This window comes from Mercenaria mercenaria, chromosome 16 (assembly GCF_021730395.1).
Source record: "Mercenaria mercenaria strain notata chromosome 16, MADL_Memer_1, whole genome shotgun sequence".
Classification (NCBI taxonomy): domain Eukaryota; kingdom Metazoa; phylum Mollusca; class Bivalvia; order Venerida; family Veneridae; genus Mercenaria; species Mercenaria mercenaria.
The window spans coordinates 46,944,029-46,959,403 of NC_069376.1; the positions used below are offsets into that span (position 1 = coordinate 46,944,029).

Sequence of the window (15,375 nt, forward strand, 5' to 3'; positions counted from 1 at the left end):
AAGTAAACAGATAAACTGTTATTTTCTTCATAGTTGTTTGATTTATCGTCTCATTTTCTGGCTCACCAAGCAAGAAATGCTAGGGGTGAGCTATTGAGATCACACATTGCCTGTCGGTTGCATGTTATCTGTCCATCCACAACATCATTCTGCTCTGAAACCATGTGATGGAAATTATGATGTTACTTGGATGCTCCCCTACCAAAGTTTTTCAAAGGATCTTACTCAATTTAGGACTATTGTTGCTATCACAACAGGATTTATTAAAATATCTTCTTTACTACAAGGCCTTATTTGGTATGCAGCAGTATAAACTGGTCCTCTACCAAGTCCTCTGGGGGTGGAGGGGAGGAGTAAATTTTGGCCCCGCCCAGAAGTCGCTTGTTTATAAGAAAAAATTAAAGGGCTCAGAGCTCAGATATTTGGTATATAGCAGTCTAGTGGACCTCCACAAAGTTTGTTTCAATCAAGCCAAAAACTGTCGTCGTCCATTGGATGACTAAGACATTTCCATAATTTTTCCAGTTTATAATAGATTACAGCCATCAGGAATTACCTTAGTTCAGTTTGGGATGTTGTACACAATAGAAAATATATCCAGTCACTTCAACTTGGAGTTAAATGATTAATTGAAAGCTGGGAAGTCTTTCCATTTGGTGGGTGTTAATATTAACCCTTAGCCTGCGGCAAGTGATTCTGCCTTTGCGACCAGTACAGACCAAGATGATCCGTGTATGCACTGTTCGCTATTAAGTCAGTAAATTTTCATAGAACAGCCCTTTGAATAAAAAATGGTATTGTCCAAATTGAACGATGATCCAGTCCATTTTAGAAATTTAGCAGGGTAAGGGTTAATTTCCAAGTGAGTGTATCTCATGCAAGGTAAAGCTCTGAAAAAGTTGACCACATGGAACTCTGGTTTGGTTCAGCAGCACTAGTCCCGGACTTCATCTTTAATCATCCATCTTCACAGAAACCCTTGGTGTGAACTGAACACATTACCTATTAACAATTCCATCACAAATGAAAATGAGCAGGAAAAATTGGCTAGTCTCAGGTATGAATGAGCTCAGATGAAGTTTGTCCAGGAAGTAGCCAATAAAAGATATTATTCACATAGTTTTTAGAGACCACATACAATATTTGGTTTCTTAGGCGAATTTGAGTGTGTGTTAACTGTCCCGTATTTATATGTATACATGTATTATGACTTCTGGTTAAAAATATTTCAAAATGAAAATGAATACACACAATACTGTCATGCAATGTTAAAAAAATCACTGTATCACAATATCTATACAGCATTTTATAACTTTGATGGGAGAATACATTCATTTTCACAACTTTGCCAAAAATGAGTGTGTGTGTGTGTGTGTTCGGGTTGAACGTCTTTTTCAACAATTTTTCAGTCATATAAACGACGGTGTCTACTTGTAGCAGGGAGCACAATGCCCAACATTGCGGATAAGTATGGTGATATTGTGGAAATCCTAGATGACTTTAAATCTTCTATAAACAGTCTATGAAGATGCAGGAACAGATTTTGATCAACTCACATGGGAAAGACTTCCAGCTGCCAAGAATCAACAAGCTGCCACAATGACTCTATCAGAGAAATCTGCTCATTTAACGCCAATGATTTTTCAATTATTTCACCTCCAGATAACAGTACTGACCTCTTCTATCACATTCTATACATCAAACATCAAGCCTTTCATGTTGCATGCACAAAAGATTTGCCTTACATGGAAAGATACCAATGAAAACGTTAAAAAACCATAACAACAATAATTATTGTAAGGAACTAGCAGCATCTATGTGAAAGCAGCGTTCATGTTCTTCAATGTGAAAGCAGCGTTCATGTTCTTCAATGTGTACGACACTAACACTGCAGAATATGGATTGCTATGTACATTTTATTATTTATGACAGTTGTTAATCCTGCCTGTTCACAAATTTTCGTCTCAGCTGAGTTTGTAACGAATTTTATTTGTCATTTATATCTAACAGATGTTAATCGATTTGAGTAATAATATTTTCAAGTGACTTTTGTATGATGGTAGTCTCATTTGGAATTAACAGAGTTTAGTAAAACTGTATTAAAATTCCAACTCAACTCAGCTGAGACTGAAAATGTTTGAACAGGGCTGGAACAATGACAACACAACAGTGAATCTCCAGATAGAGTACTAGGTGAGACTGATTAAAGGTCATTTAAAGGCTTTGTGCTGCAACTATGAAAAAACGAAGTTCAGCATTTTTTTGGAATGCAAGAAATCTGTGACAATAATAACACCCAAACAAATGTTTTTAAACATATTTTGAAACAAGAATTCAATCAGACCACATTTTAAACAAAGACATTATGAGCCTTTAAGCATTTGTGCTCAAAAGTTTTTAGGGTTAGAAAAGTGAGTTATTTGTTCCTTTAATTCCCGTTACAATTATCTCCAGTACCTGAAGCCAAAAATCTACAAACAGTATGAAATTCTAAAGGTCATTATAATTTAGCCGTGCCATGAGAAAACCAACATAGTGGGTTTGCGACCAGCATGGATCCAGACCAACCTGGGCATCCGCGCAGTCTGGTCAGGATCCATGCTGTTCGCTAACAGTTTCTCCAATTCCAATAGGCTTTAAAAGCGAACAGCATGGATCCTGACCAGACTGCGCGGATGCGCAGGCTGGTCTTGATCCATGCAGGTCGCAAACCCACTATGTTAGTTTTCTCATGGCGCGGCTCATATCATACATTATTTTTAGACATGAATGACAAATAGGATAAATAATGTGAAATGTGCTTATGAACAAAACTGTACAATAAAGTGATGACATCCTGTAATTTCATTAAAAATCATTTGATAACAAGTCATTTTTATCCAAATTTTTTATTGAGTAAACAAAATGTGTAAGAAGATCCTTTGGAAGCATAGAATGCAACCAAGAAGAATAATAGCAGGACTTGGTTTGATTGAGTCTGTTCACGAGAGGTAATTGAAAGTGCAACACCTCTCACCCCTCTAGCGCCTGCTTAAGTGGAGCTACACAGGTGTTCAATGGACTCTCTGAGGACCAGAAAATATAACAATACTGAATTCAAGTAAGGAGAGACCATTTACAGCTGCCATACAGCACTTAAAGATTGCTGTTGTGATAGTTAATAAGATCTGCCATAAGATTCTTTGGAAGCATAGAATGCAACCAAGCAGAATAATTGAAAACTTGGTTTGATCGAGTCTGTTAATGAGAGGTAATTGGAAAGTGCAACACGCTGAGGGGCTAAAAATCGAGGGCTTAGTACAGAATAGTTGTAACTCGTATAACCTAAAAAAAACCTCATCAATCCCACGGTATTGTATCGAATTAAACTACAAAAAATAAAACACAATCTTTGGTACCATTCCCTCGGGACCGCAGATAAGATTGAAGTCTCTATTTAATATGATTCGCAATTTTGTTTTAGAGAAACCACAATACAACAGACTACATATTTTTATTATATTCTATTATTCAGAATGTATTATTTGACAAATTTTGACTACAAGATACGAGTTTGATGTTACACTTGGATTAAAACAAGGGGTCTTCAGTGATATTCATAATTGTATAGATTCCAATAATTTGACTGGAAATGAATTAAGCAATTGCAAAATATATGATACTTTTTGCTGAAGTATACTCCTTGTTTACCAGCATCCTAGTTTTCAGGAACTTAATTTCATCAATATCTATTAAGTGGGTCTCAAGATTTAAAGGTAAAAAAGACAAAAAAGTGTATGTTTGAAAAAAGGAAACATGTTAACAATTTTAAATGGTATTGAATAAAAAGAAAGTTGTAATTGTTGATAACTTTTGCTATCTGTGTGAAAATTTTCATGACTTTTTATGCCCCCGAAGGGAGGCATATAGTTTTTGAACCGTCTGTCCGTCTGTCGGTCTGTCAGTCTGTCTGTCGGTCTGTCTGCAATTTTCGTGTCCGGTCCATATCTTTGTCATCGATGGATGGATTTTCAAATAACTTGGCATGAATGTGTACCACAGTAAGACGACGTGTCATGTGCAAGACCCAGGTCCGTAGCTCAAAGGTCAAGGTCACACTTAGACATTAAAGGTCATTTTTCATGATAGTGCATTCGTGTCCGGTCCATATCTTTGTCATCCATGGATGGATTTTCAAATAACTTGGCATGAATGTGTACCACATTAAGACGACTTGTCGCGCGCAAGACCCAGGTCCATAGCTCAAAGGTCACACTTAGACGTTAAAGGTCATTTTTCATGATAGTGCATTCGTGTCCGGTCCATATCTTTGTCATCCATGGATGGATTTTCAAATAACTTGGCATGAATGTGTACCACAGTAAGACGACATGTTGCGCGCAAGACCCAGGTCCGTAGCTCAAAGGTCAAGGTCACAGTTAGACGTTAAAGGTCATATTTCATGATAGTGCATTGATGGGTGTGTCCAGTCCATATCTTTGTCATTCATGCATGGATTTTAAAATTATTGGGCATGAATGTGTACCACAGTAAGACGACGTGTCGCGCGCAAGACCCAGGTCCATAGGTCAAAGGTCCTAAACTCTAACATCGGCCATAACTATTCATTCAAAGTGCCATCGGGGGCATGTGTCATCCTATGGAGACAGCTCTTGTTGTATATATACAACAAAAAAATGAAAACTGCTGTTAAAGTTCTTTTGGACCAAGCCTTGAGAGTATATAATAATTTTTAATTTTCAGTAGATTGAACCTTGATGACCAAACTTTCCCATTTTGACTCCATGGTTTTGCTAGTTTTGTTAAATGCAGCTGAAGTATGGGGAATTTATGATTGTAAAGAAATTGAAATGATCCATTTTAAATTTTGTGAAAATATTTTGGGAGTCCATACCCAAAATGTCAATTTTAGCTTAAAAATTGGAAGATTCTCCCTTTCCGTAATACAGAAGGTACGTCCTCTTGGGAAGCATACAGTACAATCAAGCAGAATAACAGCAGACTCGGTTTGTCCTTGGTTTTTGATTTAGTTTGTTCATGAGAGGTAATGGAAAGTGCAACACCTCTCATGCCCCTAGCACCAACTTAAGCGGAACTTTATTACACAGGTATTGAATGGACGCCATAATCCAACTGAAGCAGAATATCTCTTTTTACATGGTGTCCAAGATATGCATTTCGTCTGAAATATTTTTGGCATGTATCATGTTCAGACTCTCTGTTTTGTTCACAGGAGTTAACTCTTGAGGCTATTCAAATTTTGTATAATCATGTCCCTTTTCTTCTCAAAACACTGGATATTCAGAACCAAGAAAGATCGGTCAGTACAAAGAAGTATAAGATACACAGAATGGCAACAGGAGATAATCTTGCATAAGCCCGTGTCAGCGCAATATCTTATTGAAATATTTGCCGACTTGATCAACAGTGATTAAATCAACAGACGCTCATTAAAGTATTACACTGGCAATACGGCCAGCACATAATAAACCGAATCGAGTCCAATTTTTAAACGATAACTGGTAATTGATTTCTCAGACTTCTAATCATAAATTCTTTCCATCCCCATGTAGAAAATACTAACAACATTTTAAAAAAGACCATTATCATTATAAACAAATGATCTGATACAAAGTTTTTTACGACACAAATTTTTATCCTTTTGCTGTCTGTTTCATACAATGGTAAAACGAGATCTCATTCAGTTCCCACGTGATGTTGGCGAGATTTGCTCTATATACCTTTTAAGTATTTTTATAGCTCTTTGGTCAGTATCAAGGGCGTAGCGCACATTACGCACATGATAAAATAAATCCAGGTTTAAATTATAAATGTAAAACCTAAAAAGAAACAGACAAAGTAAAGATTAAATTGCACTCGAACAATTTTGATCTTGATTCTAACAGTTTATAGATCTAGTTAAAATTTGTGTGTGTGTGGTGGGGGCTCTACTGTGTCAGGATCAAATTGTTCCACACCGGGTCTGTTTCACTGTAAACAGAGTAAAATACACTGATGATCAATTGTAATGATGGGTGAAGGGCAGTCGATCTGGCCACTCAGCTGAATATATGCGGACACAGTCAAGGAGTACTGGCGTTTGAATTTATTTCTTCCTTTTATGGATCATTTACTTACCCAATTAGACAGACTGTGTCACACCAGTACAAGGATGAAGGCCCAGTATATCTGCTATCGCACAATATCTGCTATATGGGCAGAAATCAAGGAAGAGTATGGTCCTTAAATTATTGATACTGAGCTGGATCTCTGGAAATTCAAAACTGCATGGTCAGCGTTTTGTACTTGAAAAGCTCATTGAGGCTGTCGGTGCCACCTACCAGCTGCTACCAAATATACATATAAGTTTGAAAATCCTGCTGACAATGCCGGTATCGTCAGCCTCGGCAGAGAGGTCATTTAGCAGCTTTAGTCGGAGCAACGCCTTACAGGCCTGACTTTGTTTCATATTCATCAAAATTAAAACATCAATTTCGACCATGTTGTCAGTGATTTCAATGCACATTGCCCTTGTATTTCAGCAAGCCATGGCTGGCAATGATACAGATTGAACTTAGAATTCATTTTAAATACTAGTAATTAAGATATACCATACAAATGAATTGGTATATTCTAAATAAAGAAGTGATTACGATACAAACATCTTTATTTTCACCAAATAAAGAAATGATTTAAAAAAAAAAAAAAAATGGTCACGAAATTCATTTTGTTTCGGAGGAGGCCTTGTGAGATTTGTAAAATTTCTTTGAAATTTTGAAAGATTTAAAAAAAATTACTGTTGAAAGATGTGAAAATCGTGTTGTTTATTTACACAAAATGGCTCAGAATTGTGTTATTTTGATCACAAAATTCAAAAAATTTTCCCCCTAACTCCCACCAGCGGGAGGGGGACACCCTCCCACATTCTTCCCCACTAGGCACTTCTTGCCTTGTGCCTAAGTATATTTCAAAGCTCTGGCTACGCCTATGAGTATATATTAGAAAAAAAACATTTTAAAAAATTCAAAGATTATCATTACTCTTAGAACTTTATCATGACATCACAGAACATTAGGGGTTCTAACTGACCAATCAGAGAGCTGCATTTTAGAGTACCTGCCAGTTTCCACTTGGTAACGAAGTATATGTACAATGAACATATAGTGACCTTAGAAATAAATATCACACTATTTTAGAAATCAAATCAAGATTTTTCACTGCACATGCTCCAGATGATGCTACAAACAACAAAACTTTGAAGTTTCATTGAAATATTATATCGATTTAATAGGGGATGAAAATCCCCGAGACGGTAACGTCCGTATATAGTTATTCGTCTTTGTTGTCTGCATATATTGAGGCAATTTTTCCGATGTTTTCCGGTTCCGGTTTATATACACACCGCAGACTGGTTGTCGGCATGAACATCCGAGCACCCCGAATCAGTCGTAGAAACTCGTAAACCGCGCTAACATGATTATTTTACTTCTTTTTCGTAATGGAAATTGTACATGCAACTGAAAAACACTTCAAAACAGTAAGGAAGTGTAAAGGCCGTCATGTTTCTGCGTGGAGTGCAAACAAACAAAAAAAATCCTAAAAGCTAGTGCGAGAACGCTGAATGACGTCACCGTCACGGCTTCCGTAAATTTTGCAAAGTATGATATTCGCTGTAAAAGGTATGTCGACACTAAATGCATACATGTGATACGTCCCGGATTGTCCGGGATTGTCCCGGAAATTACATACTCGTCCCGGTGTCCCGGACAGTCTTAAAATGCCCCGGAAAAATAAAAATACAGGAACAAATGAAAACAATCCCCCAAAAAACAGTCCCCGTTGTCACATTGTTTATTCCTAATCACTTTATGCCCTCGAGCGGGCGAGCGGGACACGTGTTGATTAAGCCTGCTTTGATCACGCGACGATCTTTTGATGACACTGATTAAGTTACAGTCAGTTATTATGATGACCCTGATTAAGAACTGACAGGATTATGCAATCAATAACTGTTTTATGATAGTTAAATTAGTCGTAAATCACATTGTTTTTAGCACGTTGGCAGTAAAGCTACATGTAGCCTTTATGGAAGAGATTATTGAAAACGGTCAATTAAACGATAATTATTTTAAAAGGTTGTAATTATTTAAGATCTAGATCGATTGTCACACATATTTTAAATTAAAATGCTGAATGCCTTTGCCGACCGACCCATGAAAATTGACCAGACTCCAAATATTTTATATTGTCGATTTTATCTACAAGATTTATTTTATTCCTTTAAGGATTCATTTAATTATTAGATTAAATGTTTAAGCTTTAGAATGATACCAGATTAGCAAGAATCTAAATCACGATGACCAGGTTGATTCTTCGTATATAGTAAGTCTCCTAATTCTGTTCACCTCGGGAACGCAATAAATTCACGTGCCGAACTATAGATGTATTACCCGTATACATGTATTTACCTCCCTTAGAAAGCTAGACGACATTTGCCGCAAATTAATACAAGCGAGTGAACAATGTTTAGTCTCGGGAAACTACATGTATATTATGATATTTTTGCATGAAACAGATGAATACCAATGTCACGGTGTATGTCCCGGACAAAAGGTAAAAATCCCGGAAATTTTAACTCAGAATCCCGGAAACGTTCTGAAAAATTATGGCATGTATGCTAAATGTAAACTACAGTTTAGAGCAAAATTTCACTTTCTTGAGCGTTGAATGTTTCTTTCTAAGCGGATATATAAAAGATAAATCCCCAGCGCTAGGCGGTGCTTTAATTCATATTACCTTTATTTTAGTTAAAAGTTTGAGATTTTACACAGGGAGTCTATGATAAAGTCCGAGTAAAATGTAATCAATACTCAAGTGAAATAAGTATCATTCCACAATGTTTTGGACATGTTATGTACATGTTAAAGTTATGAATTGAATAGACGCTCGATTTTAGTGATGCGATAAAAAGACAAAATTGGTAAATAGTTTTGCATATAATCTGTATGAAAATCGAGTGTGCATTAGCTTTTGGACACACTCTGTACTTCTACCGGAAGGCAGTATGACTCATTATTGGCTGGTGCCCTGTCTACGGCATAAGCAAAATAAATGCAAAATGGCGCCCCTGTGGTGTGTGTGACAGTGTCATAGTGGAAATTATTGATATTTTGTCTTCCATTGCCATTGATAAGTATTGTAATCATTGCCACTGTCGTTTAGTTTGTGTATTTGTTTTATCTGGGCTGAGATTGGATTGATTAAAAGTGGCCATGTCAACGGACAAGGTACAAGTGGCCGTACGGGTCCGACCTGTCAACAGAAGAGGTGCGTCGATGTGATTTTTTTTTTTAGCTTGGAAACTGTGCATAGTGACAGCTATGTTTATTGCATTTTTACACTTTATTTGTTTTGTTTGATGTGGAGAAACGCGTTTTCTTAATTTGATAATTAAGTATATTACAGATAATTTTGATTTATAACTATGTCATGATACATAGTTCTGTACCATAACTAAATGTGGTCTTTACTGTATTCAAAGAATAGTAGAGCTATTGGACTCGCCCATGCGTCGGCGTCCACGTCCTGATTTGGTTAAGTTTTTGTATGTAAACTGGTATCTCAGTAAACAATTGTGGGAATTAATTGAAACTTCACATGTACTTATTCTCTGTGATAAACTGACTTACATTGCATAGGTTCCATAACTCTTTGGCTTTTTTTCAAAATTATGCCCCTTTCTCCACTTAGTATTTTTTGGTTTAATTTTTGTATGTAAGCTGGTATCTCAGTATCCACTAATGGGAATGGATTGAAACTTCACATACTTGTTCACTGTCATGATCTGACATGTAATGCACAGGTCCCATAACTCTACTTTGCATTTTTACTAAATTATGCCCCTTTTTCGACTGAGAAATTTTTGGTTAAGTTTTTGTATGTAAGCTTGTATCTCAGTACTCACTAATATACTTCACACACTTTACGCACATTATGCTAAAAGTAAAATATTCATTTTTTGTTGTAACATTCTGAAGAATCCCTTTGGGGGAAACATTGGCTTCTGTCAAGTTCTTACAAACAAGCGTTGGCACTTGCAGACTGTACATGCTCTTGTTTTAGTTGCATGCTCTCTCTGTATAAACACATTTCTCATTTCATTTTGATTTTCACATGAATATTTCTTAGACTTCATGGAGAATTTATATGATATTCTGATAAACTTAGATATGGCAGTTTGTTGATAAACTAAGCATGTTTTTCGAATACTTTAACTAAAATACATAAAGCTTAGAATTTCAAAATTTAGGTCTGTATTAATGGCTTCTAAATTTTCTTTAGTTTTTGCAAAAGTATAAAATGAAATTATGAAATTTATGAAGATTTACTCACATTTTACTTTCAGATTGATTTGTTAATCTTTGAACTTTAAATCACAGTTACCATATAAAAAATTACAGGATATGTTATATTCTTTATGAAGGTCTTAAAAGAGGAATATGGACAATCTTCTACTTACACTATTTGATCAATGCATATGAATTGAATGCTTTTGATTTTTATATGCCTGTGAAATGGAAGGTATTGGGGGAACACCTCTTTTGGGCAGGCAGGTAGTGTCCTCATAGTTGTCCATTCTGTAACTTGAGCAGTTCTTATCCAATGTGTGTGTGTGTATGGGCATTCAGTCTTAGTTGGATTGTCGTAGTGGCTCTGGAGTTATGACCCTTGAATTACTCAAAATTGCAAAAATTAACAGTGTTCATTCTCTGACCTGTGTACAAATGTTACATATGTAGTTATTATCTGGTGTTCATTAAACTTGGCCAGTTCGATAACCAGCTCGATCCATCAAGTCTGTCTGGAGTTAATAATTATGATCCTTGAATTTTCCCATTAAAGTATTCAAAAGGTTAGGACATCCAATAATTTTCATGCTAGTCCTTATACTCTTTTGGTTTTGGTACCCTTCAGCCATTCCGATTTTCATTGCAAGAACTGGTCATTTTCATTGCAACAAGAGAATTTGTTCTGTATCTTAAAACTTAGCAAGTAGCTTTTGACAAAAGTTTGTCATCCAATTTCTGTATCAGACATGTAAGTTAAAATGAGAAGTTTTACCCTTAAACATAGAAATTAGTCAAAGAATTCACCTATAAAGAAAAGGCCATATCTGAAGTCCCAAGTGCAAACAAAAAGCTGTAGCTCAAGGCCTAAAATGCTAATGTCCCAAAATACAGTATTTACATTCCTGGAAATGGTGAAAGATTTATGAGAATGTTGACAAATGTTTAATTGCAATATGTCTTAGTTACAAAAAGTAATGGATTATAAAAGCAGCAACTGTTGTCAAAAGTTTTTCTGGACCATTGGGAGGCCACCTCACAAATACAGATGTAAGGTGTTTTAACCCTCATCATGCTGGACATGATTGATTCTGCCTTTGCGACCGGTGCAGATCATGTTCAGTTTGCACATCCATGCAGTCTGGTCATGACCTGCAATGTTTGCCATTCAAACAGTATCTTTTTGGTTTTAATTGAAAGATGGACAAGTTCATTTTAGAAATTTAGCAGGGTAAGTGCTGATAGTAAGACCATTAGTCTTGTTGTCAACAAATATGGATGCTTGAATAATCCCGGAAGAACCAGTGTCATAACAGTATACAAATATTTACCAAGGACCAGTCTGTATTCTTCATTAATTCCAGTCACAGAGATACACAAAAGTCGTGACAGAATTACGCAACAAACAGCTTTCTTAAGGGAATAATTTTTTGGGATATAAGAAAAGTCTGCAAAACATTGGCAGCATGTACAGTTATTAAGATGTAGGAATTTAATTAAATTTGCTTTACACAATTTCTAAGAAATAGAAACCTCAAACAATTCTTTCAGAATTTTTTTTTTTTATCTTTAAAGAAATACATTAAGATAAGGAAATTTAGACTCACTGTGAGATATAGCATATTTAACTGAGAATATTCTAACATGATGGTTTTGCAGTAATAAATTTTTTTCTCTGGTGCACCTAGTAAACAACAAGAGGCTGTTTGTTCGATCTGCATGTGAGGCGAATGTTTCTCATTGACAGTATGACTCTTTAACTATAAATCTGGATTCATTTGTCACAAACCCTCTCATTATTTTTAGTATTAAGTTGTGAAAATGATACCTAGGAACACCGTCAAGGGGAACAAGATAATGTTGTACATCAGGGCTTGACAAATTATTTGAAAGCACGTTGTCTTGCAGGCAATGCTTAGAATTGTCACTTGCTGCAATATGTCAAATTACTGACAAAAATGATTTTTAGCGACTGCTTCTGTTTTAAAGTCTTGTGAAAAAGATTACATACCCAAATTATGTCATGAACTACTGAGCATTTTAATAGCTAATGCAATCATAATGCTGTATTGTAGCGGAATGGGAAGGATTTTAAAGTTGTGCACAATGAAATTAATCAATTTCCATGTAAAACTTTATAAATACCCAACTTGAAATATAACTACTTCCTAATTACACCTGGTCTGGTCGTCTTTGATTTTTGTGAAGACAATGTACTATACTACCTAGATAGGAAACAAATTAGACCTACCATACTTTGAAACCTTATTACATTTCACACATTTTTCGGTAAATAGAATGATAATCATTTTTAGCTCGACTATTTGAAGAATAAGTAGAGGTATCCTACTCACCACGGCGTCGGCGTCACAGCTTGGTTAAGATTTTCATACCAGTCCACATTTTGACAAGTCTTTTGAGATAAAGCTTTGAAACTTTCAGCACTTGTTTACCATCACCATGTCCAGTTATAGGCAAGAGCACATAAGTCCATCAAGGATTTTGGCTGAATTATGGCCCCTTTTGACTTAGAAATCATGTTTAGGTTTTTCGTACCAGTTCATATTTGACAAAGTCTTTTGAAATAAAGCTTTGAAACTTTCAACACATGTTTACCATCACCATATCCAGTAATAGGCAACAGTACATAACTCCATCAAGGATTTCGGCTGAATTATGGCCCCTTTTGACTTAGAATCTTGGTTAAGTTTTTCATACCAGTCCACATTTTGACAAAGTCTTTTGAGATAAAGCTTTGAAACTTTAAGCACTTGTTTACCATCACCATGTCCAGTTATAGGCAAGAATACATAACTTCATCAAGGATTTTGGCTGAATTATGGCCCCTTTTGACTTAGAAGTCTTGTAAAGTTTTTCGTACCAGTTCATATTTTGTGTTAAGTGTTTGACATATGGCTTTGAAACTTTTATCACTTGTTCAGTATAATAGTCTCTATCTGTAGGCAAGAGTACATAACTCTGTCTTCTATTTTGGCTGAATTATGGCCCTTTCTGCACTGGGAAATTGGTTCTATTTTTGTACAAGTCCACGTTTTGTCAAAACTATTCAACATATGGCTTCTAAACTTTGAACACTTGTTTATCATCATGATTTCCATCTGTAGGCAAGAGTACATAACTCTGTCAACTATTTTGGCTGAATTATGGCCCGTTTTGGACTTTGAAATTGGTTCTGTTTTTCATACACATTGCCATTTAGTGCAAGACTTATCACATCCACAAATACAGGAACATAGTTTGTTTAATTTATTTTTTTCTTTTGTCTGAAAATCTGTGATAATATTTTGACCCCATTCTTCAATCAATTCTTCGAATAGTCGAGCGCAGTGTCATCTGACAGCTCTTGTTTAACTCTTGCCAGTCTTTTGACAAACAAAATGTGTAATAAATTTTGTTTTGCCCAAATATTTGATGAAATTACCCAGGCACTGCCTTAGAAGTTACATTACACTAATTGTTGATGTTTTATTCATGAAATTAATATATAGAAAATTTGAAAGAGTTCCGTAAATTTAACAGTTCCAAAGGAAGCAATGTATCACATACTGTCATATGTAAGAACCTGTACCATGAAACTAAAATTGAGCCTGAAAGTGTTATGTACCATAAACATATTAATGGAAAAGTAAATAAGTACTAGAAAAATGATTTTTTGGATAAATGATATTTAGGAAAAAATGTTTACTAAGTAAATAGAAAATATTGGCTCTATAAATAATCTTTGTTTTCTTTCCTTTATTTGTCCCTTCAGTACCTACAAAATAGCATGCAAAAGCTAAGAGATGTTAAAGGCAATTAACGTAAGTAGATTTTCAGACATACATATTGCAAATTCAAATGCAGGCATTTTTCATTTGTAGATACATTTTGTACATCAGATCATTAGGTCATATTTAGGCCCTTTCCAGTTGCAAGGCAATACTGAATATTCTCTTGTTGGTTCTTATTTTGCAGAGGTTGAGCTGAGTACCAAATGTGTGATAGACATGGAAGGGAACCAGACAGTTCTTTATCATCCACAAGACAGGTAAGTTGTTTGTACTCTGGAATTTCTGTCATTTTCAAGCCCTAAGGGAGTAGTCCATATTACACAGAATTATTTCAGATATTCATTGAAGTATCTTCCAGCAGGGATATTGATTGATATAGTCCACAGCAGAGATGATCCTCTGCTTGTGTTATGTTCTGTCTTGGTCATTTTTGAGATGTGACATTCTTTGTTTCAGGTGTTATATGACGTCTAACGGTTTTTAGTCATGGAGGTTTTACTTGTGTCCCTCGGTACTGCGTATGCTGCACAATATTGAACAGTAACAAACTTTGATAACTTAACTAATTTCATTACAGTTCTAACCCTTTATAATGGCTATGTAGCCATCTTCAGAGTTCTTTATGTCGCCCTAAAAGGCCCAATTTACAACTTACATAAGGAAGGCCCATTTAAGTGTTTGCCAGGGTCTGTAAGCCACATTTCTTGGGAATTGTGGCATTTTACCTAAAATGCTGATAAAAACACAAATTAAAAAATAATGCTGCCACCATTGAAAATTGTATAATTCAATGTTACTGAAGATAGCAAAATAGAAGTCAAACAGTTCATTAGGTTGTGTTTTTTTTTGGTCCATTTGTAAAAGTTTGTCAACACTTAACACTTAAATTTGAAACACTTTGAGTGAATTTCAATGAAACATTGTACAAATGTTAAGCATAATCTTTGTTGCTGAAAAGAGTGAAGTTTGGATCATGAAGGCTAGAGGCACAAAAGAAGTCTGGTTATCAGTTTCACAGACTGAGAGGAGGGCATTTCACTTCAGGGCATGCAAAGCTTACATAATTATATTGACATCTCTTATTTAAAATGTTTCATATTTCAAGTTTTTCCTCTTGCTTATATTCCAGGATGTACTAGTACACTCAATTAAGTCTGTGAAAATGCTGAATTTTGCATAGCCAGAAACTTCATCTTATTCCATTTTACTTTAGGGTATAACTATTCTGATATACCTAA

General features: G+C 35.5%; 1 protein-coding gene across 1 annotated transcript in view; it reads left to right on the plus strand.

Moving 5' to 3' along the window:
• Positions 1-9,113: 9,113 nt before the first annotated feature.
• The window catches only part of LOC123543332 (kinesin-like protein KIF13B), a 253,779-nt gene continuing 247,517 nt past the window's right edge, over positions 9,114-15,375 (plus strand). The window contains exons 1-2 of the mRNA XM_053525922.1: positions 9,114-9,327; positions 14,322-14,394. Of these exons, the coding sequence (XP_053381897.1) occupies positions 9,273-9,327; positions 14,322-14,394 (128 nt within the window). The 5' untranslated portion in view covers positions 9,114-9,272. The remainder of the gene's footprint in view (positions 9,328-14,321; positions 14,395-15,375) is intronic.